Source organism: Lissotriton helveticus, chromosome 10 (genome assembly GCF_964261635.1).
Source record: "Lissotriton helveticus chromosome 10, aLisHel1.1, whole genome shotgun sequence".
Classification (NCBI taxonomy): domain Eukaryota; kingdom Metazoa; phylum Chordata; class Amphibia; order Caudata; family Salamandridae; genus Lissotriton; species Lissotriton helveticus.
Genome location: NC_136071.1, coordinates 84,119,795 through 84,142,079, shown reverse-complemented (window position 1 = coordinate 84,142,079; position 22,285 = coordinate 84,119,795). Strand labels below are relative to the sequence as shown.

General features: G+C 46.7%; 1 protein-coding gene across 2 annotated transcripts in view; it reads right to left on the bottom strand.

Moving 5' to 3' along the window:
* ERN2 (endoplasmic reticulum to nucleus signaling 2) overlaps positions 1 to 15,509 on the bottom strand; it is a 174,725-nt gene extending 159,216 nt beyond the window's left edge. The window contains exon 1 of one of the 2 annotated variants that reach the window (XM_078664795.1): positions 14,657 to 15,509. In XM_078664795.1, coding sequence (XP_078520921.1) covers positions 14,657 to 14,728 — 72 coding nt within the window. In that variant the 5' untranslated portion in view covers positions 14,729 to 15,509. The remainder of the gene's footprint in view (positions 1 to 14,656) is intronic. The other variant, XM_078664796.1, reaches the window with a different exon arrangement.
* Positions 15,510 to 22,285: the final 6,776 nt, after the last annotated feature.

The following is a 22,285-nucleotide window of genomic DNA, read 5'->3' as shown; positions in this document are numbered from 1 at the left end:
CGCAATGGATGCGAGGGGACTCATGTATACGTTGAAGAGGGTGGGACTGAGTGAAGATCCTTGGGGTACGCCGCAGATGACTTCGGTGGCCCCTGATCTAAAAGGGGGAGGCGGACTCTCTGGGTTCTTCCGGCGAGGAACGAGATTATCCAGTCCAATGCTTTTCCTTGTATTCCGACGTTGCTGAGGCGTTGTATGAGGGTGCTATGACAGACTGTGTCGAAGGCTGCGGAGAGGTCGAGTAGGATGAGGGCAGCAGTTTCTCCGTTGTCCAGTAGAGTTCGAATGTCGTCTGTTGCTGCGATGAGGGTGGTCTCGGTGCTGTGTTTGGCTCGGAAGCCGGACTGTGAAGGGTCGAGGGATTTGTTGGATTCAAGGAAGGCGGCGAGTTGACTGTTGACGGCTTTCTCAATGACTTTGGCAGGGAATGGGAGGAGCGAAATGGGGCGGTAGTTCTTAAATTCAGTGGGGTCTGCTGTGGGTTTCTTCAAGAGGGCGCTGAGTTCGGAATGTTTCCAGCTCTTCGGGAAGGTGGCGGAGTTGAGGGAGCAGTTGATGACGTCTCGGAGATGGGGTGCGATAATGGAATCTGCTTTGTTGAAAATGTGGTGGGGACATGGGTCGGTTGGCGATCCTGAGTGAATGGTGTTCATCAGGCGGATGGTGTCTTCAGTGGTGATTGGGTTCCAGGCGCAAATATTGTTGGAGGGGGTTTTAGTTCAGAGGTGGGTGGGGTGGGCTGGTCTCCAAAGCTGTTATGTATGTCAGCGATTTTGTTGTGGAAGAACGAGGCTAGAGAGTCGCAGAGGACTTGGGAGGGAGTGATGTCGTTGGTGCCGGCGGTGGGGTTGGTAAACTCTTTGACGATGTTGAATAGTTCTTTGCTGTTGTGGGCGTTGTTGTCGAGTCGATCCTTGAATGATGATTTCTTGGTGGATCGGATCAGTTGGTGGTGTTTGTGGGTGGCGTTCTTGAAGGTGGCCAGGTTGTCAGTGGTTGGGTTTTTTCGCCAGGCTTTCTCGAGGGTGCGACAGATCTTCTTGGATTTCTTAAGGTCATCATTAAACCAGGGGGCTTTTTTGCTGCCTTGCTTGATTTGATGGTTTTTCAAGGGTGCTAATTTGTCAGCGCTGTGGGTGATCCATTGTGTGAGGTTGGTGGCTGCTTGGTTTGGGTCCGATGATTTTGCAGGAGGGTTTTGGTGAAGCGATGTGAAGAGCTGGTCGGTGGTAATTTTATTCCAGTTTCTCCGAGGAATTGGTTGTGGGTGGTTGTGGGTCGTAGTCTTTTTGTAGTTGAAGTGAACGCAGCTGTGGTCCGTCCATTGGAGAGCTGTGGTGTGATTAAAGGAGATGTGCTTGCTGGAAGTGAAGATTGGGTCGAGCGTGTGCCCGGCAAAGTGGGTGGGGGTGTCAACAAGTTGTTTGAGTCCGATATTGGCGAGGTTGTCCAAAAGGGTGGTGGTGTTGCTGTCGTTGTTCTTTTCCAGGTGGAAGTTGAGGTCTCCCAGTAGAATGTAGTCCTCGGAGGGGAGGGCGTGAGGGCTGATGAAGTCAGTGATGTCTTCGCTGAATTGTGTGCGGGGTCCGGGTGGTCTATAGATGAGGGTGCCTCGGAGTGTGGTCTTAGGGTCGAAGTGAATCTGGAAGTGAAGGTGTTCGGCGGTTCTGAGGTTGTCATCGGAACTGGTCGTGATGCGGATGATGTTCTTATGAATGATGGCGATTCCTCCTCCTGTTTGGTTGATGCGGTCCTTTCGGATGATCTTGTAGCCGTCCGGGATGGCTATGGCGATGTCGGGCGCAGATGAGGCATTCATCCAGGTTTCTGTAAGAAAGGCGACGTCCGGCGATGTGGTGTCGAGTAGGTTCCAAAGTTCAATGGCGTGTCTGTGGACCGAGCGGGTGTTGAGCAGAATGCACTTCAGGTGGTTAGTTTCAGAGCTCTGCTTGGAGTTTGTGGAATTGGTGTGGGTCCTGATGCAGTCGAGCTTGCAGAAGTGGCAGGTGAAGGGTCCATGGGTTTGTCCTGGGGCGGCTTGGTAGCAGTTTGGGAGTCAGCCGGGGTTAAGTGCTGAGAGGGTAGCGGCGTCGTACCTTACGCGGGTGGAGTGGATTTTGCGGGGGCCAGGGGGTCTGGCGCTGGGCGCGGTCCAGGCGCGGACGGGCGTAGACGGGCTTTGGTGCCCAGACCACAGCTTCTCTTTCACCCACACTGGACACTGGCCCCCAGACCACAGCTTCTATTTCATGCACACTGGTGCCCAGACCACAGCTTCCTTTTCACACACACTGGTGCCCAGACCACAGCTTCTCTTTCACGCACACTGGACACTGGCGCCAAGACCACAGCTTCTTTTTCACACACATTGGTGCCCAGACCAAAGCTTCTCTTTCACGCACACTGGACACTGGCCCCCAGACCACAGCTTCTCTTTCATGCACACTGGACACTGGTGCCCAGACCACAGCTTCTTTTTCACACAAACTGGTGCCCAGACCACAGCTTCTCTTCCACGTACACTGGACACTAGTGCCCAGACCAAAGCTTCTTTTTCACACACACTGGTGCCCAGACCACAGCTTCTTTTTCACACACACTGGTGCCCAGACCACAGCTTCTCTTTCACGCACAGTGGACACTGGCACTCAGACCACAGCTTCTCTTTCATGCACACTGGTGCCCAGACCACAGCTTCTTTTTCACACACACTGGTGCCCAGACCACAGCTTCTCTTTCACGCACACTGGACACTGGCGCCAAGACCACAGCTTCTTTTTCACGCACACTGGTGCCCAGACCACAGCTTCTCTTTCATTCACACTGGACACTGGTGCCCAGACCACAGCTTCTTTTTCACAGACACTGGTGCCCAGACCACAGCTTCTCTTCCACGTACACTGGACACTGGCCCCCAGACCACAGCTTCTCTTTCATGCACACTGGACACTGGCGCCCAAACCACAGCTTCTTTTTCACACACACTTGTGCCCAGACCACAGCTTCTCTTTCACGCACAGTGGACACTGGCACTCAGACCACAGCTTCTCTTTCACACACACTGGCACACAGACAACAGCTTCTTTTTCACACACACTGGTGCCCAGACCACAGCTTCTCTTTCACGCACAGTGGACACTGGCACTCAGACCACAGCTTCTCTTTCATGCACACTGGTGCCCAGACCACAGCTTCTTTTTCACACACACTGGTGCCCAGACCACAGCTTCTCTTTCACGCACACTGGACACTGGCACTCAGACCACAGCTTCTCTTTCATGCACACTGGTGCCCAGACCAAAGCTTCTCTTTCACGCACACTGGACACTGGCCCCCAGACCACAGCTTCTCTTTCATGCACACTGGCACACAGACAACAGCTTCTTTTTCACACACACTGGCGCCCAGACCACAGCTTCTCTTTCACACACACTGGACACTGGCACCCAAACCACAGCTTCTCTTTCATGCACACTGGACACTGGCGCCCAGACCACAGCTTCTTTTTCACAGACACTGGTGCCCAGACCACAGCTTCTCTTTCATGCACACTGGACACTGGTGCCCAGACCACAGCTTCTTTTTCACACAAACTGGTGCCCAGACCACAGCTTCTCTTCCACGTACACTGGACACTGGTGCCCAGACCAAAGCTTCTCTTTCACGCACACTTGACACTGGCAACCAGACCACAGCTTCTCTTTCACACACACTGGCGCCCAGACCACAGCTTCTCTTTTACGCACACTGGACACTGGCACCCAGACCACTGCTTCTCTTTCATGCCCACTGGCGCCCAGACCACAGCTTCTTTTTCACACACACTGGTGCCCAGACCACAGCTTCTCTTTCACGCACACTGGACACTGACACCCAGACCACAGCTTCTCTTTCATGCACACTGGACACTGGCGCCCAGACACTGGTGCCCAGACCACAGCTTCTCTTTCACGCACACTGGACACTGGCACCCAAACCACAGCTTCTCTTTCATGCACACTGGACACTGGCACCCAGACCACAGCTTCTCTTTCACACACACTGGCGCCCAGACCACAGCTTCTCTTTTACGTACACTGGACACTGGCACCCAGACCACTGCTTCTCTTTCATGCCCACTGGCGCCCAGACCACAGCTTCTCTTTTCACACACACTGGTGCCCAGACCACAGCTTCTCTTTCACGCACACTGGACACTGACACCCAGACCACAGCTTCTCTTTCATGCACACTGGACACTGGAGCCCAGACACTGGTGCCCAGACCACAGCTTCTCTTTCACGCACACTGGACACTGGCACCCAAACCACAGCTTCTCTTTCATGCACACTGGACACTGGCACCCAGACCACAGCTTCTCTTTCACACACACTAGCGCCCAGACCACAGCTTCTCATTCATACACACTGATGTCCAGTCTACAGTGTCTCATTCACACACACTGATGTACAGTCTACAGTGTCACATTCATACACACTGATGTCCAGTCTACAGTGTCTCATTCACACACACTGATGTACAGTCTACAGTGTCTCATTCACACACACTGATGTCCAGTCTACAGTGTCTTATTCACACACACTGATGTCCAGTCTACAGTGTCTCATTCACACACACTGATGTCCAGTCTACAGTGTCTCATTCATGCACACTGATGTCCAGTCTACAGTGTCTCATTCACACACACTGATACCCAGTATACAGTGTCTCATTCATACACATTGATTTCCAGTCTACAAGGTCTCGTTCATACACACTGATGGCCAGTCTAGAGTGTCTCATTCATACACACTGATTTCCAGTCTACAAGGTCTCGTTCATACACACTGATGTCCAGTCTACAGTGTCTCATTCACACACACTGATGCCCAGTATACAGTGTATCATTTATACACACTGATATCCAGTCTACAGTGTCTCATTCATACACACTGAGTGATGTCCAGTCTACAGTGTCTCATTCACACACACTGATGTCCAGTCTACAGTGTCTCATTCATACACACTGATGTCCAGTCTACGTCTCATTCATACACACTGTTGTCATCTACAGTGTCTCATTCATACACACTGCTTTCCAGTCTACAGTGTCTCATTCATACACCACACTGATGTCCAGTCCAGTGTCACATTCATACACACTGATACTCAGTCTACAGTGTCTCATTCACACACACTAATATCCAGTCTACAGTGTCTCATTCACACACACTGATGTCCAGTCTACAGTGTCTCATTCATAAACACTGATATCCAGTCTACAGTGTCTCATTCATACACACTGAGTGATGTCCAGTCTACAGTGTCTCATTCACACACACTGATGTCCAGTCTACTGTGTCTCATTCATACACACTGATGTCCAGTCTACAGTGCCTCATTCATACACACTGATGTCCAGTCTACGTCTCATTCATACACACTGATGCCATCTACAGTGTCTCATTCATACACACTGATTTCCAGTCTACAGTGTCTCATTCATACACCACACTGATGTCCAGTCTACAGTGTTTCGTTCATACACACTGATGTCCAGTTTAGTGTCTCATTCACACACACTGATATCCAGTCTACAGTGTCTCACTCATACACACTGATGTCCAGTCTACAGTGTCTCATTCACACACACTGATGTCCAGTCTATCTTGTCTCATTCACACACACTGATGTCCAGTCTACAGTGTCTCATTCACACACACTGATACCCAGTATACAGTGTCTCATTCATACACACTGATTTCCAGTCTATAGTGTCTCATTCATACACACTGATTTCCAGTCTATAGTGTCTCACTCATACACACTGATACTCAGTCTACAGTGTCTCATTCACACACACTGATATCCAGTCTACAGTGTCTCATTCATACACACTGATACTCAGTCTACAGTGTATCATCCATACACACTGATGTCCAGTCTACAGTGTCTCATTCATACACACTGATGTCCAGTCTACAGTGTCTCATTCATACACACTGATGTCCAGTCTACAGTGTCTTATTCATACACACTGATGTCCAGTCTACAGTGTCTCATTCATACACACTGATGTCCAGTCTACAGTGTCTCATTCACACACACACTGATATCCATTCTACAGTGTATCATTCATACACACTGATACTCAGTCTACAGTGTCTCATCCATACACACTGATGTCCAGTCTACAGTGTCTCATTCATACAAACTGATGTCCAGTCTACAGTGTCTCATTGATTCACAATGATGTCCAGTCCACAGTGTCTCATTCATACACACTTATGTCCAGTGTCCTATTCACACACACTGATGTCCAGTCTACAGTGTCTCATTCATACACACTGATGTCCAGTCTACAGTGTCTCATTCATACACACTGATGTCCAGTCTACAGTGTCACATTCATACACAATGATGTCCAGTCCACAGTGTCTCATTCATACACACTTATGTCCAGTGTTCAGTGTCTTATTCATACACACTGATACCCAGTCTACAGTGTCTTATTCACACACAGTGATGTCCAGTCCACAGTGTCTCATTCATACACACTGCAGCCCTGTCACACCGTCTCATTCATACACACTGATGTCCAGAGTACACCCTCTGATTAGCACACACTGAGGCCCAGGGCACAACCTCTGATTCATACACAATGCCATCTATTCACAGGCTTCTCGTGGATGCACAATCCAACATTCTTGCCAATATTTTCTGACCAATAAGAGATAAGAATTTTGAGCGTCAAAATCACTAATGCCTGTAATGAAAGTGAAACTGGAAAATATATTACGTTTATTTTACCTCAATGAAGACATCTCATAAAATCATATCACAATATTGGACTCACATCAGAGGAAACGGCGATTTAATTTCCGATCCAGATGACATCATGCAAATAAAACACACGAGTATCTGAGTTACCGCTGAGCCTCTGACCAACTTTCACCTCTGTATCGTTTCTTCACCAGTGACGAGAGCAGTGCAGCTGTCGCCAGGAATGCATTGGGCGGTAGGTACCATGCGCCTTTGGAGGGGGTCATAGTGCTTCTGCTCGGGGGGGGGGTGGATATCTACTCAAAACAGGACCAAACCACAGCAAAACAACCACACTGTCAAAAGCAACAGGATGACTGAGAAATCTGCGGACAGTCGCCCATCGTTCTAAATCTGTATGAGTCGAGTCGTGTGACGCCCACCCACCCCGCTGCCGAGGCCGGCACCTCCTACACGCACACTATGCCACGACAGCCTCGTGCATCTCGTGACACTCTCCGCGCGCCCTGGGCAGCCTGGGTGCATTTACACCGGTCCTCGGCGCAGTTCTAGGCAGGCCCGCGTGCCCTGCCCATCTTTTGAACACACAGGCCTGCCCCATCCAGCTGCTCGCCCCTGAGTGGCGCGTGGGCGCCGCGCGCGAGGGGCGGAAGCCTCTGGGCTCTCCCTCCCCGCGAGCTTCCATTGTCTGAGCCGTCACGCGCAGGCCTGCACCGGGGAGGCGGACACGGCGCGAGCGCGGAAGGAACTGGATGCGGTGATGGGACTCGGCTCGTCAGCCGGTTTCCAGCCCCTCTTGTTCTCATGAGTGCAGAGTCGACTGTCAGCGCTGGACTCAGGAAACTCGTCCTCAGCAACACCCCCTCTTCAAATCATGCATGCCTACATTTTAAGAGCTGCCTCTGCAATGGGTTTTAAACGATGCTGCCTGGCTTGATGTACTCCTGCAGGGACCATCTCCAGCACACGGTGCTATTGTGGTCTTTGATTCATAATAGGGACAAGTGGGCTGAGACCCCTCACCAGAATACAACAGGTGTTTCTATCCACACTAAAAGGTAAATAACCAATGTGTGACCACACGTGTACCTCCCTCCCCCCACCGCTGAGCTTCAGGTCCAGGCCAAAGCAAATTAACTTCAACTCTCGCCTCTCTACGACCCTCACACCTTCTACGAGTTCCAGTCTGCCTTGTTCTGAGGAGCACCAGGACACATACAAGCCTAACAAATGTAAAATGGTACAAAATAGGGCAGATAAAGTAATACAAAAAACCAGGAAAATGCAAACACAAGAAATAAATAAAGTCTTCAACAAAACAGGCATACTGACACTGAAAAGTGCCCATATTCAGAAGAAGAGAAGTCTAGACCCTACCAGTTGCAGTTCACAGCCAGTGCTGGCGTCAGGAAGAATTCCTGGTTAAAGCTATACACCAGAAAAGCCAGGCACAAGTGCACTGCGACAGGACAAAAGGATGCAACATAAGCAAGAGCGCCTGGTATTGAAGCCAGCTGGCAACGATGAGAAAGGGAGATGCAAATTTGATTAGGTTTCGAAGGAGGCCACCTACTATCCAACGGAAGCCTTTCTCCTAACACAAATGCAAACCCTTTCTGCCAGTCACTCTTTGGTCATGACAGTGTGCTTTTGTTCTGCAAAATGAATGTGCAACAGATACACTATTTATAATGTACTCACAGTGGTTTTTGGATATGCCTGCTTCAAACAATTTGCTTTTTTCAGCCATAAGCTTCAGACTTAATCAATCACATCTTGTCTCAGCTCTGTTGAATATTTCTTTCTAACATTAATGCCTTTTGGGTATATCCTTCTGCCTATAGTCGACTGCGTGCTTTGCACAGCAAGGGGAATTACCTTACATAAACAAGTATATTTTCCTTCTCCAATTTCCCTATATGCTGCTTCTCGTTAGTCCACCCGACTCGGTCTCTTTCCTTCCTACCGCATTCTTCTTTCTGTGTTCCTTCTGCTCCTCCCTCTCAGAGACTTCTCAACAGCCTCTGAAAAGAAACCTGGTCTATAATGAAGGCTCTCTTTTTGCCTTCATTACAGTAGTGTTTTTCTTTTTTGTTCGGGTTGAAGGTCTGATAGCAATGTAGTCCTTCAATTCTTCTAGTGTAATAAAAACGAAAGGAAGACTATACAGAATTTCATGCCCAAAATATAAACAACCATATTATTGCGAAGGTAAGCATTTACAGGACAGTATAGATGATTCTTAACCTCACTTGTATGTACCTTTAAGATATACATACATTGTCGTCAAAGTACATACATGCAGATTTAAGTATTCAATACTTACCTATCTATACTTACCTTTACAATATTATGGTAGCCAATTTTTTTATCAGAATATCCTAGCAGGACAACATTTTAAAAACAGGTTGCCCCACAGATGGACTGCGTTTTTTGCAGAAATTATGTCACAAAATGTCCACAACTTATATTCACTTTGTTCAAAATCCTAATATATTGTTAAAAAATTCAATGCCATTTTCCATATTGTTTTAAATTACAAGATGGTGCAGACTGAAATTGCTCATTGAAGGGCTTATTCCCATTCCCACTGCCACATTTATTCAATTGTTTCATCGTTTTTCAAACTCAAGGGGAATGAAGCTTTCACAAAAAGGTCACATTTAAGCCTGGAAACTGAGCCTGGGACAGTGGTTGAACTTCAGGAAACTATTGCGAATTAAGAACATTTAAATGTACATCCAGGTGGAAGTGAAAATCGTCTGTACATTTGCTTTTTAGGTGACTAGGGAACTATGGGGCACATACATCATTGGAATTTGCGGTAGCAAGGGGCACATTCTGCGAACCTGCCCCATTGCAACCGCAATTTTTGCCTTTGGGATGCATCATCCCAAATGCAAAAAGCGCTATTTAAGTAATCGCTAAATTTGCGATTACTTAAATTGTGATTGCATTTGGGGAATCGCAAATTGCGATTCCCTAAATGCAATGCAACAACAACAACAAAATTGTGATTTCGCATTAAAGAAACGCAAATTACCATCAAGGTACTTTGAGAGACCTTTGTAAAATGCACAAAAGTGCATTTTTCAAAGTTCTATGTTGCACACATGGGGCATGTGTATGTGTAACATGTGTTGAAATTGCAATTTCAGGGGTGCATTAGGGTGTCCTTTTGGCACCATTGCACCCTTGAAATTGCATGCGCAATTTGCAAGTACCTATTTGGGACTCGCAAATTGCACATGCAATTCCCATTGATTCCTATGGGCCTCTAGGCCCATAGGAATGAATGGGAAGCAATTCCTTATTTTTGATTCGCAATTTGTGAGTCGCAAATAAGGAATGTGTAGTAATCGCACATTTTTTGCGATTCCTACATGCATAAGCATTAGCGATTCTTAAATTGCGATCTCTTAAAAATCGCAATTTAGAAATCGCAAATGCACAGTTCGATGTATGTGGCCCTAAGACTCTAAGGGCCACATGCATCAAACTGTGCATTTGCGATTCCTAAATTGCGATTTTTAAGAAACCGCAATGTAGGAATCGCAAATGCTTATGCATGTAGGAATCGCAAACATTTTTGCAATTCCTACACATTTATTTGCTACTCGCAAATTGCGAATCGCAAATCATGATGTATCCCAAATGCAAACATTGCGGTTGCAAAGGGACAGATTTGCAGAATCTGCCCCTTTGCGACCGCAAATTCCAATGATGCATGTGCCCCTAAATCTGTTTCCCTTTATCAGAATATTAAGAATGATGTCATGGTCAACCATAGCATAGTGTGAACATGGATCCCATATGTCTAATAGGGCAGGACTGGCGTTTGTCAAACATACACTGTGTCATCAACCATCCTGATGAGGTTGGCTTTAGAGCTATGACCACAAGTAAAGTCGAATGCAAAACACGAATAATATGATCCTTCGAGGTGTGTTGCTCAAGTTGATTAGCGATGCATTTCTCAAAAATCATGTCGGTAGCTGTCTAACTCTTTGGGATATGAATTTATCTCTTAATAGGAGATTGTTGCAGAAGCCTGGCAGGCAGTGCGATAGGTAATGAGTAATAAGAATGATGCCTCAATCTATCTACTGTAACCTGGCGTTGTACTGTGGCACCTGGAACACTGTGTGACTGTCAAAGGCAGGCAATGAAGGCTAATTAAAATGATTGTTTATCCAGGTGTCCTGTTAAATATACACCTACAAGCAACAAGACCAGTGGAAACCCCATTAGACCTCTGCCCATCATTTTCTTTTTTTGCTGGCTGCACACTGCTTTTAACTATCGTGTGGACCACATGTTTTAATGCCATAGGCATGCGTTCACTCAGCTATTCAGATAACTAAGCACAGATTGAAAAAAAGCTTGGACTAAGCGTAAGTACTACAGTTCAAACACTGGAGTCACAACACCTGGGCCTCAGGGACAATGCAAGAGTGCTTTAGCAAGGAGCTGACGCAGGTAAAGAGACCCTCTGAAGTCATACCAGTAAACTCGTAGCCAAAAGCAAACACTCAAACCTGGAAGTTACATACTCCCGAAATTAGGTCATAAACGTGTCAGAAAATAATACAGTAATAAAGGTGTCAGGAAGTGAACGTTTAACCTGGAAGTGGATGTGGAGCACAGGAAGTAAAGGGCCACCTAGACGTATGCCCGGCATTTCCCAAAAAGTGAAAACTACTTAAACTTATTATTTCAGCTGTTGATGTAGCGCTCTAGGATATGGAAGAGTATAAATAAATGCAAATGGGATTTGCAAAAATTGAAAACAGCCTTTGAAATAGGGCCCAAGATTTGTCATGGCAGGGACATCTGTAAGAGAACAAAAGGTAATAAACCAACTGCTTTCATTCGTTTAAAACAAATATATTGTGGTCTAATTTATTGGGACCCGACAGGGGGAATATTCCTGAAGTGCCCCAACTATGTGTTTGGGAAAGCATCAGGGAATGAGCTCCAGCATATGTCTGTGTCCCCGTGATTGAATACACCTCCGGCAATCCTTTAAGTTGGTTGAAGGGTTATCATATTGTTATGAATGGCTTCTATAGGGCATCCATTGTGAACAACCTGACTGAAATGTGGTTATTCACTGCAGTGACTTAAAAAAGTGCGTAACTAACGTGGTTATCCACTTGTGTGTGGCACCAGGGGTAGCGCCTGCTTCCCCTTTGTTCTGCCAGCTCACCTGGGTTTCCAGAGACCTGAGTGTCGAGGCCCAATGGCTTTTGGCGGTCTCACCTGCTTCCTTCTCTTCTCTTGGCTCTTCACAGACCAAAGGAAGGTGGGAATATGTTGGTGGTAGAGTGCCTATGCTAACCACTATCCCACCTTAATAACTATAACAAAACAATGGGGTGACCCAAAATTAACCTGTTGGACCTGGGTAACTTGTGATACAGACAAAAAGTGGTCCTATCTGAGGAGAACAAGAGGAGAGGTGAATACATCAATATCTCCAAACAATGTATGTGGAACCCCTCCGAATCATTCACCATGAAGTCACATACCATAGACTGACCCAGTGAGCTTGAACTGTTTATCATTATAAGATGGTCGCCATTTATTTATTTATTTTGGGAGTTTTATATAGCGCTGGCTGGACCCAAGGGTATCAGAGCGCTTTACAGCATATACAGTTATGTGCATAGAAAATTGGAAGAGCATGCGGGATCGCTTCTGTAAGGGAACATAAGCCTGAGCGAAGCGGCAGAGGGGAGTGGGGAGCTAGAAAACCAGACGATCATCTAAGCGTAGTCATTGTTCAATTAGTTTGTACACATAAAGTTTTCTTAATCTGATTCAGTGTAGTTGCCCTCAGATAAAGGTCAGGAGGGGCGTTGGTTAGGAACTTCTTTTGTTCTGTCAGATCGTTCGGGAGCGGTCGAGGAAGAGGGCTATGAGTAATGCCTTAAATTTAGGAAACAAGGGGGTTGTTCTGATGTGGGGGGATGGAGTTCCACATTTTTGGTGCGTTTCCAGCAGATGATTTGTTTGCGTTTTTTTGTTTGCGAGTTTTTAGAGGGATGAGTAGAAGAGAGTTGGAGTTGGAGTTCCTGAGGTTTCTGGACTGGCCGTCCCTTTTGAGTTTGTCAGCCAGGTATTCCGGTTTGCTTGTGTGCAGGGCTTTGTGAGTGAGGCAGGCTGTTCTAAAGCTGGCTCAACTCGACTGGGAGCCATTTAAGTTCTCTAAGAGCGGGAGATATGTGTTTGGTGTGACTCAGTTTTGGTAAGTTTTTAATGTTTACTAATTTTGAAAAACAATAAATTGTTTGGTTATTTAAATGCAACTCGGCGCTCAATCACGCTGAGATTGAGAAAGGCGACAATGCCGAAACGCATCTGTCCAGTGCAAACTTTGTGGCAATAAAAAGATAGTAAATTTAGCTCCTGTGAGTGCAGTTCATTTTTTGCAAATAGGATTGTGTTGCATGTTAGACAATATACACACAAATACACACATACATACATACATATATATATAAACACACACACATCTATATACACACACACAAACACCTATATGCACACACATATATATATATATGTTTGTGTGTGTGTGTATATATATATATATATATATCCTTACACAACCCCTCTAGCCAGAGGGACAAACGGGTCGCACTCCTGTGGTCGTTTTTGCAATTTTTCTTTTTATTTTCTTACATTTCTTAATTCAGCAAAGGGCAAAGGATCTACATTTATACACATACATACATATACATTTTTATGATTTTCTTTGTATTGCAAGATCCTGGCAGGCAACAACCTTCTCTTCTTAAGGAATTCAGCATGAAATATTACAATATAAATCTGCAACCCCTCGGGTTTGTGAAAGGGGGTAATCAGTGCCGAAATTCTTGTCTGCAAAAGTAATCTGTTAGATTTCATGCAACAACAAGATGTCTGTAATATTTAACATATTGCAAAAACAACCCATTCTTAATTGGCTATTGGCCTTAACATACATGTTCCATAATAAGTAAATCAGGCTTACTTCCTTTGTTGTATCTTTTTCTAATAAAAAGATCAGGCCCATGGCATCTGAAATAAGTTTTCCCACTGAGCCAATAATGCCTATAGCTTTTATCATTCGCTTATCACCATAATCAACTGAGGCCAAGTGTAGGGAGCATAAGCTTTCCCACAAGGATACCATCATGCATACTGTAATAAAAGTATAAACATGTTCAAACTAACGGTTGTCAAAACAATATTAAAACCCTCCTATGAGGGTCTAATTTAATTATCATACCACAAATCTGCTATCCCTGCAGTTTCTTCAAGTGGGTCACCAACTCCAAAACCCCTGCTCACCTTGGTAATCTGTGAGATTCCATGTAACAAACCTTTTCTCTGCAGGCTTTAGTACAAAGTAATAACTATCCACCTTTGTATGCCTATGATCCGACCTATAAAAAGGGCCATTGGCTTGTCTCCTACACCAACTGAGTCCTGCTGTATTGAGGATAAGCTTTTTCACAATGCGAAAAAAGTGGAAAACTTTCACTCATTTTCAATGGAAGCACACAACTTCTGCCCCATCAAATGCTCTGCTCAAGAAAACCAACATATGGGTGGAGAATAAACCCTCTCTCAAAAGTACTTCTGAAACCTTTTCTATTAATTAAATACGGTTTGGTGATATCTGCGCTGTCAAACCTGACCTAAAAAAGAACTTGTTGGCATAAAAAAGTGTAACATAGGCCCCCAGCGTCAAAAAGTGGTTGCATAAAAATGCTATTAATGATAAGTGAAAAACTCAGAAATTAAGTTTACCTCCAGGAAAAGTAACGCTATTTGGAAAATGCAACATTTCACAAAATCTAAAGCCAACTTTTCAAAAGAATAAACAACTATGGAGCTGCCTTACCTGAAGTCTGAAGGTACTCAGGCAAAGGCAAGCCAGCACAGGGAGCATTCGATGCATGACAGCCCCAGCCATGATGTTTTAGCCACACACGCCAAGCCCAACAATGAGACAGAGACGCTCCACGGTCAGCAGTGGGCAAGATATCACCCGGGGTCAGCGATGGTTGTCAGTGAGGTACTGGTAAGTGATCTGCAGGTCATCTGCTGGCAAAGTTACTCTATCAACAGCACAGGCTGTTTATGTGGTAGGTTAGCTCCAGGGTTTGCAATGACATAGGGGACCCCTGGGACCAGCACGAATAGTTTGCATTTATAACGATGGCCTAATTACTTTAGAAGAATAATCCCAGCAGTAAGATAAACAGGCTAAAGTGGTCAAACACCTTGAGTATGTTTTAGCAAATAGGTAGTTCCAATTGAAGCAGAGGCCAATTCAGTTGTTTGCAGAGGTCGTTGGTGATTTGCTGAGACAGCAATGGTTGGTCCATTGGGTGGTGGGGGGCAACACAAGTGGTGGCAGTTATGGAACAGCAAAGCCCAGTCATTCCACTGGTGCCATAAAACGGCTACTAATGGTAGCTGAAACCGTTAAAATTCCTGTTAGTTGCTTTAGAATGGTCCTGTGATGGGTTCCAAAGAAAGGATGGTTTCAAGTGAGACAGGTGCCTATGCAGGGCTAGAGGTCGGTTCCAATCTGTGAAATTGGATGAGTCCAGTTACAAGGGGTGGGCTCTATTGAGAGGGAGGAGGTACAGTGTTAAGGATGAAGTCCAGGGAAACTTGTGCCTTCCAAAAAACATAAATGTTGATGCCTCAGTGATAGGGATGGATTCCAGAGACACCAGCATGTACCAGCATCAGGTGGGGGGTGTACTTCCAGTAGTTGGTTCCTGTCGCATGGCAACATCTTTCCGAATCGGGAAGGAGGCTACAAAATGTGGCACCTCGAGTTAAATCATCCTGAAATCTTCGCTGCTGACTCAAGTTAACTTCGTGCGGAAGAGGAGACCAGGTAATGGGGCAGTCTGGCTCTGTTACGAACTGACAGGTTAAGGGGCGGGGGCAGGCGAATGGTTGCGGCAGCACTTCCTACAAGGTCCTGCGATTGGTTAATGAAAAAAAGGCCCGCCCCCACAGAGACGCCCACCGTACTGGAACGCCCCTGAAGGGACCGCCTCTCTTTTCCGGAAATGACGGACCAGCCACGCGGGGTCCGGCAGTCCAGGCTAAGCCTGCTAGGTGTTTGCTGCTGCGGTTCCACGACGGCTTGATTGACAGGACGGCTGGATTGACCCCGGACATCCGGTTTGTGGGACCTAGGCGAGAACGCGCCACCCAGTGGCGAAACAAGAAAGCTGTAAGAAGGAACGAGATATAACCACTTCAGTTAGAAAGGTGAACTAGTTTCTTATCAGGCTTATGATGGGAGATAGAGTTACATGGAAATATCGGAGTGCAGGTACTCGCTATTTATGGGTACATTTATAAAACAATAAGTGCCAGGGCCCGCGTCAGGAGGCCTCAGTAGCTTGCACCATTCATTGCTCCGGCCAGCGCTGCAAATTACAACACACACAAATACTAACCATCACACTGCTACAAGTGTGACAATTCATACTATTCAAGGCTCCCAAAGCTATAAGAATGGCTCCGGTGGCGCATATTTGTGACTGTTAATGTATATGAAATTAATATACAGTTTTTTTTGCTCATACTCAAATTTGGCAGACAGGGCCACCATTTGGCAGACTGTCACAAGCACATTTGCAAAGTATCGACGGTTTTTGACCAAACTATACAGAAAATGTTAAGTTTAAAAAGCAGTTATTTGCTTCATCATGTCAATTTCAATTTCATAAGGCTTTATTCGGTACATATGATACAAATGACCATAAAAGCACATAAAACATACATATTTACACAACAAAATGCACAGTTGAACTAGAAATACAAGTAATTAAAACATCATGCTTTTCCTAGCATAAATAGATTTACATAAAAAAGTAGCAATAAAAAAGCAATTATCAGGGGTATTCATATTAAAAATCAGCTTCATAGCTTTGGTAACATCATAGATACCATATTTTTTAAACATTGGTTTTAGATAGGCCACCCGAAAATTCATATAGAGGGTGCAAATAAGCAGAAAGTGCAATGTGCCTTGTTTGGATTGTCCATCACACGGGCAAGGACCAACCGGGTGCTTTTTGAGATACGGAAAAGCCACCAGGTGATGGACCAGTCCGAGCCTAAGTCTAGTGAGGATAAATCTATGGGTTGGACTAGTCACCTGACTCAAGTATGGCTGGAAACATTCACAGTCTATATATTTATTATAGAACTTGAGTGTAGACAAATGACCATTGGTAATTGAACGCCTTTGTGATCTATACAACAGAAATTTACTTTTCATCTCAATCTTTGAGATATCCCCTGCAGCACAGGGATCGGCTATTATGTTAAGACCATAGATTACCTGGAAACTATCTACAATATACTTTAACCAAGGAATCCTTGATAATTATCCAGGTCAAGACAGTCGTTAATTACAAGTTGGTTAAAAGCTGTCTCTTCCTTTAGCCAAATGGAACGCCAGATCATTAAGGGCCGCAAAGATATTAGATCTGATTATGATCGGCCCCAACTTCTCTGTGGATTAAATCGGTTGGGGCAGAGGTAGGTAGGCAAAGGAGCTTTTTGAGGAAAGTATTTTCCTCCGTTTGTAAACAGCCTACATTAAGGTATCCCCAGACCCCTGCCCCATATAATGCAATCGAGACACCCCTTGCCCGATAGATCTGCATCATATCACCAATTCGTCTATCACCGATTTTTGAGGCGAATCTAAATACACCATAAGCGCTTTTGGCCATCTTCGCCCTTACATTTATAAATTCCTGTGACCAGCTTCTATCCCTCGAAAAGGTGACACCTCAATAACAGATTTCTTCCACTTGTTGCACTTTCACTCCATCTATAAAAAATACATGTTTTTTTTCCGGCCTTACCCCACAGATCATCGTATGGGTTTTGTTCTTATTAATCAATAATTTCTTATCCTTAATAAAAACAGAAAACCGATCCATCAGACGCTGGAGGCCGATAGGAGTCCTGGACAATAACACGGCATCGTCTGCATAAAGCAGTACAAAGATATCTAACCCTTTAACCTGGGGCGCATCTGCTCTGACTGTTTAGGTTTCGCCTGGGCCGGAGCTCCTAGCTCCGCCCAGGAGAAATCTCATGTTCTTACAGCGTGGGGCTTAGTCCCGCCTTGTCTTTCATTGGCTAGCTCCATAAATGGAGGCTAGCCATTGGAAGACATCTGCGTCAATCACTTTCTCCCCGTGAAAACACGATTCGGGGGCGTTTCCGTGTCTTTTTTTAAGTCACGCCCTCTCCTCTTCCCATTGGCTGGAATTTTACCTTCCAGCCAATGGGAAGGGGAGAGCACGCCCCCGAATCCCTACAGGACGCTGTGCTTTCTGAGCAGCGTCTACCGAGGCTTTTAGGTAAGCCTCTGCCCCCCTTTTGTGCCGTTGTTTCTTGTTTTTCTAACACTTGCCCCTGGTAATTTTCTGCACAAACAGGATGTAATACATAAAAATCGGTTCTCTTTTTTATGTGCGCCACTTCACTTTGAAACGTCGGTGTATATAAATCTGTTGAGGGCGGAGTTTAAGGGCCTGCAATCATAGTTTATTGCTGACTCGGTGGATGCTCCATGAAATGTGAGTGTATTACAAGGGCGGCGCGTGATTATGTTGGGTTTATTGATTCCAGAAGGCCGGGGTAGATCTTGTCCGCAATTGTCTGTACCTTATAACTTACAGAGAGGCCTAGAAGGAAAGGGCGGGCATCACAGGTGGGAGGGCTGCACGCCTGCACCCCCGTGGCTCGCATGCAGTGGCAGGGCGGGATCCAGGCATCGCCTTCACGCGCACCGCTTCGGCCTCCCTCGTTGGCGGCCGTGGCGCGCGACGCTCGCCCCTTCCCCGCCCGCACGCGCGCGCCTGCCAAGCCAGCCTGGCATGAGCAACGCGCCGGAGGCCGCAGCGGCAATCAATCTTACAGATGAAACATCTTGCTCGCTATCAGTGGTGGTAAAACAAATACATTTACAACCAGCGCCTCTGCCACTTCTTATTCATCATGGCCGACACAAGGGCCCGGTGCCTCTGCACTTCCGCCACACGCCACCTTTAGCACAGCTGACTGGAGCACTGCGCACCCCGCGCGCGCAGCCTGCCCTTGCTTTTACCTGAACTCCTCCTTGTTGACTTCTTTGGTGCACGCAGCTCAAACTAAAATAGCACATCCACAGGCGGTGCGCCCTGTCAACAACAAGCATTGGCGTTCTCAACTGCAGTGTGGGGGGGTAGGATGTTTCAAAGATAGGTTTACATGCCGGCCCTTCGCGCCTCAACTTGAGCGGCAGAAAAACAAGCAGTTAATCAGTAACGGCAATGCGAGGGTAATGCATGCTGGGGTCGTGTACAACATTCTTCGCCACTCTGCCAGCTATTCTCATGTGCCTATAATGGTATTTATTTTATGTGCGCAAATCAGCTAGCAATGTTTCTCAGTATTGCACTACGTTCCTCCCTGACTTTGCAAACATAAAACCCATGCGCAAAGCCCTCCCCTTTCTTTGCATTTCCTCCGAGTTCACAAATATGTTTTCCATTGAAACGGCTGCTGGTTTGTTTTTCCTGCTCCAAGCGTGCAGTTTTTACATTGCTGGTTGTACTTTTAATGCGACCATCCTGCTGAAGACACGTTGGCCCAGGCAGTGTTTGCCGTCTCATGGTTCCTTCCACTCCCCCATCCGCATACCCCACAATGCTGCAGTTGCCTTGTTGCTATAGTGTTTAAGAGCAACAGGCGCCTTAGGTGAGTTCTCTGTGTGTTAGCGCGCGTCCATGTTATGGGGGTTTGCATTTCCCCAGCTAGAAATGCCTTGCCCGGAAATACTGGTGCCCTCTGGTGATGGGCACCACGGACGCCAACGCAGATGTGGTGAGGACTGTGTGGTGTATTCGATTTTTGATCATTTCGTCTCCTTTAAGCCTGAGCGTTGTGCCTGGTTGGAATCCACATTTATGTGCTGCTTGTTGGAATTACGGGCAAAAAAGAATTTTGAGATTGGAGCGCCCCATGCCCTAATAAAGAGGCAATGTGTCTGTTTGTAATTTGGCATCACCGATTTGGGGCATCTTTATCCCTCATTATGGATGTGGCGGCCATTATACCACTTGGTTAAGCACACCCCTTCAGAGTAGTGCCTCTCAACAGTCTTACCAGGGGCAACAGAAAGTCCGGGACCACATTGCACATGTATGCATTACTAGGGGATCAGTAAGCAAGTGGGGACATAGTTGAAATGTAATCAGGGCCACTGAAATTATGCATACGTTTCATTTTCCACATAATTATGGAGTTTGTCGCAATTGCCACACATTATCGGCTTGATAATTGGCAAGATTTAACAAACAATTGTTTCCAGCTCAAACGTATCAAAAGTTATTAAAATCGCAGCAACATATGTTGCTGTGCAGTGTAAGGCCCTTCACAAAGGTTCACTGGTTATCTTTCTTTTGCTTTTTGCTGTATTTGGGTTTCAGACTGCTGCTAATGAAGTGAAACCGTTGGCTAGATACTGATAACGTGTAATAATGAAAAACTAATTAGGTGATACAATCACAAAATGTGCAGTAGTACACTGCGAAAGTTGCCAGGTGACCGTCCTGACTAGTTCAGAAGCGGTCGCTCCCTGTGCCCTGCTCCTGTGAGGTATCGTTAACATTATACTTCTCAGCTGCATTGTGTTTGTGCTCTGCCTCACTACCGCCTAAGTACTCTACATAGCGCTGCAGCGCGAGTGCCATTGCGACGCAACTAGGACATTTAAAGAGCTCCTGGGGGACTATTTACACGGCGCTTCAAGATCTGTGCATTGTAACGCTCTGGGGGCATTGTGGTTACGGCGCTTTAATTTTGAACCCTGATTTTGAGTAGCTCTATTCTGCAGCTAGCGTAGTCAATTTCCTGAGCCCCAGCCTACCTCCAGTTTCGTTTTTCCCTACGCTGACGCCATCTTACGCTTGTTGTTGTTGGTGCCTCAGAGCCTGGCCCCCACAGCCCGCCCCGCCTCCCTGCTGACCCTCCCTCGCCCCTCCCCCTCCTCCATCCATATATGACAGATGCACTCTCGCGCAGCGGTCGCGCCGAAGGTGCGCCAAAGGTAAGCCCGTCTACGCCCGTCCGTGCCAAGCCCGCGCCCAGCGCCAGACCCCCTGGCCCCCGCACCACCAACCCCACCCGCATTACATACGACCCCTCCACCCTCTTAGCCCTAAACCCCGGCCGACTCCCCAACTGCGCCCAAGCCGCCCCTGGACACACCCATGGACCCTTCACATGCAACTCCTGCAAGTATGACGGCACCAAGACCAACTCCTCACCCACTAACACCAAACAGATATCTGACACCAACCACCTAAAATGCATCCTGCTCAACACCCGCTCGATCCACAGACACGCCATCGACCTTTGGAATCTACTAGACACCATCTCTCCGGACGTCGCCTTCCTAACAGAAACATGGATGAACGCCTCCTCAGCCCCAGACATCACCATTGCCATCCCGGAAGGCTACAACATCATCCGTAAGGACCGCACCAAGCAAACAGGAGGAGGCATCGCCATCGTCCATAAGAATTCCATCCGCATATCAACCAGCTCAGACGTTAACCTCGCTAGCGCCGAGCACCTTCACTTCCAGATCCACACCGACCCCAAGACCACACTCAGAGGCACCCTCCTCTACAGACCACCTGGACCCCGGGCACAATTCATTGAAGACATCACTGACTTTATCACTCCACACGCCCTCTCCTCTGAGGACTACATTCTACTGGGAGACCTCAATTTTCACCTGGAAAAGAGCAACGACAACAACGCCACCACCCTTCTGGACAATCTCGCAAACCTCGGACTCAAACAACTTGTTAATACCCCCACTCACTACGCAGGTCACACACTCGACCCTATCTTCACCTCCAGTAAACATATCTCCTTCAGTCACACCACAGTTCTCCATTGGACGGACCACAGCTGCGTTCACTTTAGCTACAAAAAGAACACAACCCACAACCATCCTCAACCTACTCTGAGAAGAAACTGGAACAAAATCACCTTCGACCAGATCTCCTCATCGCTTCTTCAAAACCCCCCTACCCACTCTTCGAACCCCAACCAAGCAGCCATCAACCTCACTCAATGGCTAACCAACAGCGCCGACATCCTAGCACCTTTGAAAAAACATCACATCAAACCTAACAGCAAAAAAGCCTCCTGGTTCAACGATGATCTTAAGAAATCCAAGAAACTCTGTCGCTCCCTTGAGAAGGCCTGGAAAAAAGACCCAAACACCAGCACCAGGGACGCCTTCAAAAACGCCACCCGCATACACCACCAACTGATCCGGACCGCAAAGAAAGCCGCATTCAAAGATCGACTAGACAACAACGCCCACAACAGCAAGGAATTATTCAACATCCTCAAAGAGTTTACCAACCCCACTGCCAACTCCAACGACATCACTCCCTCTCGAACCCTCTGCGACTCC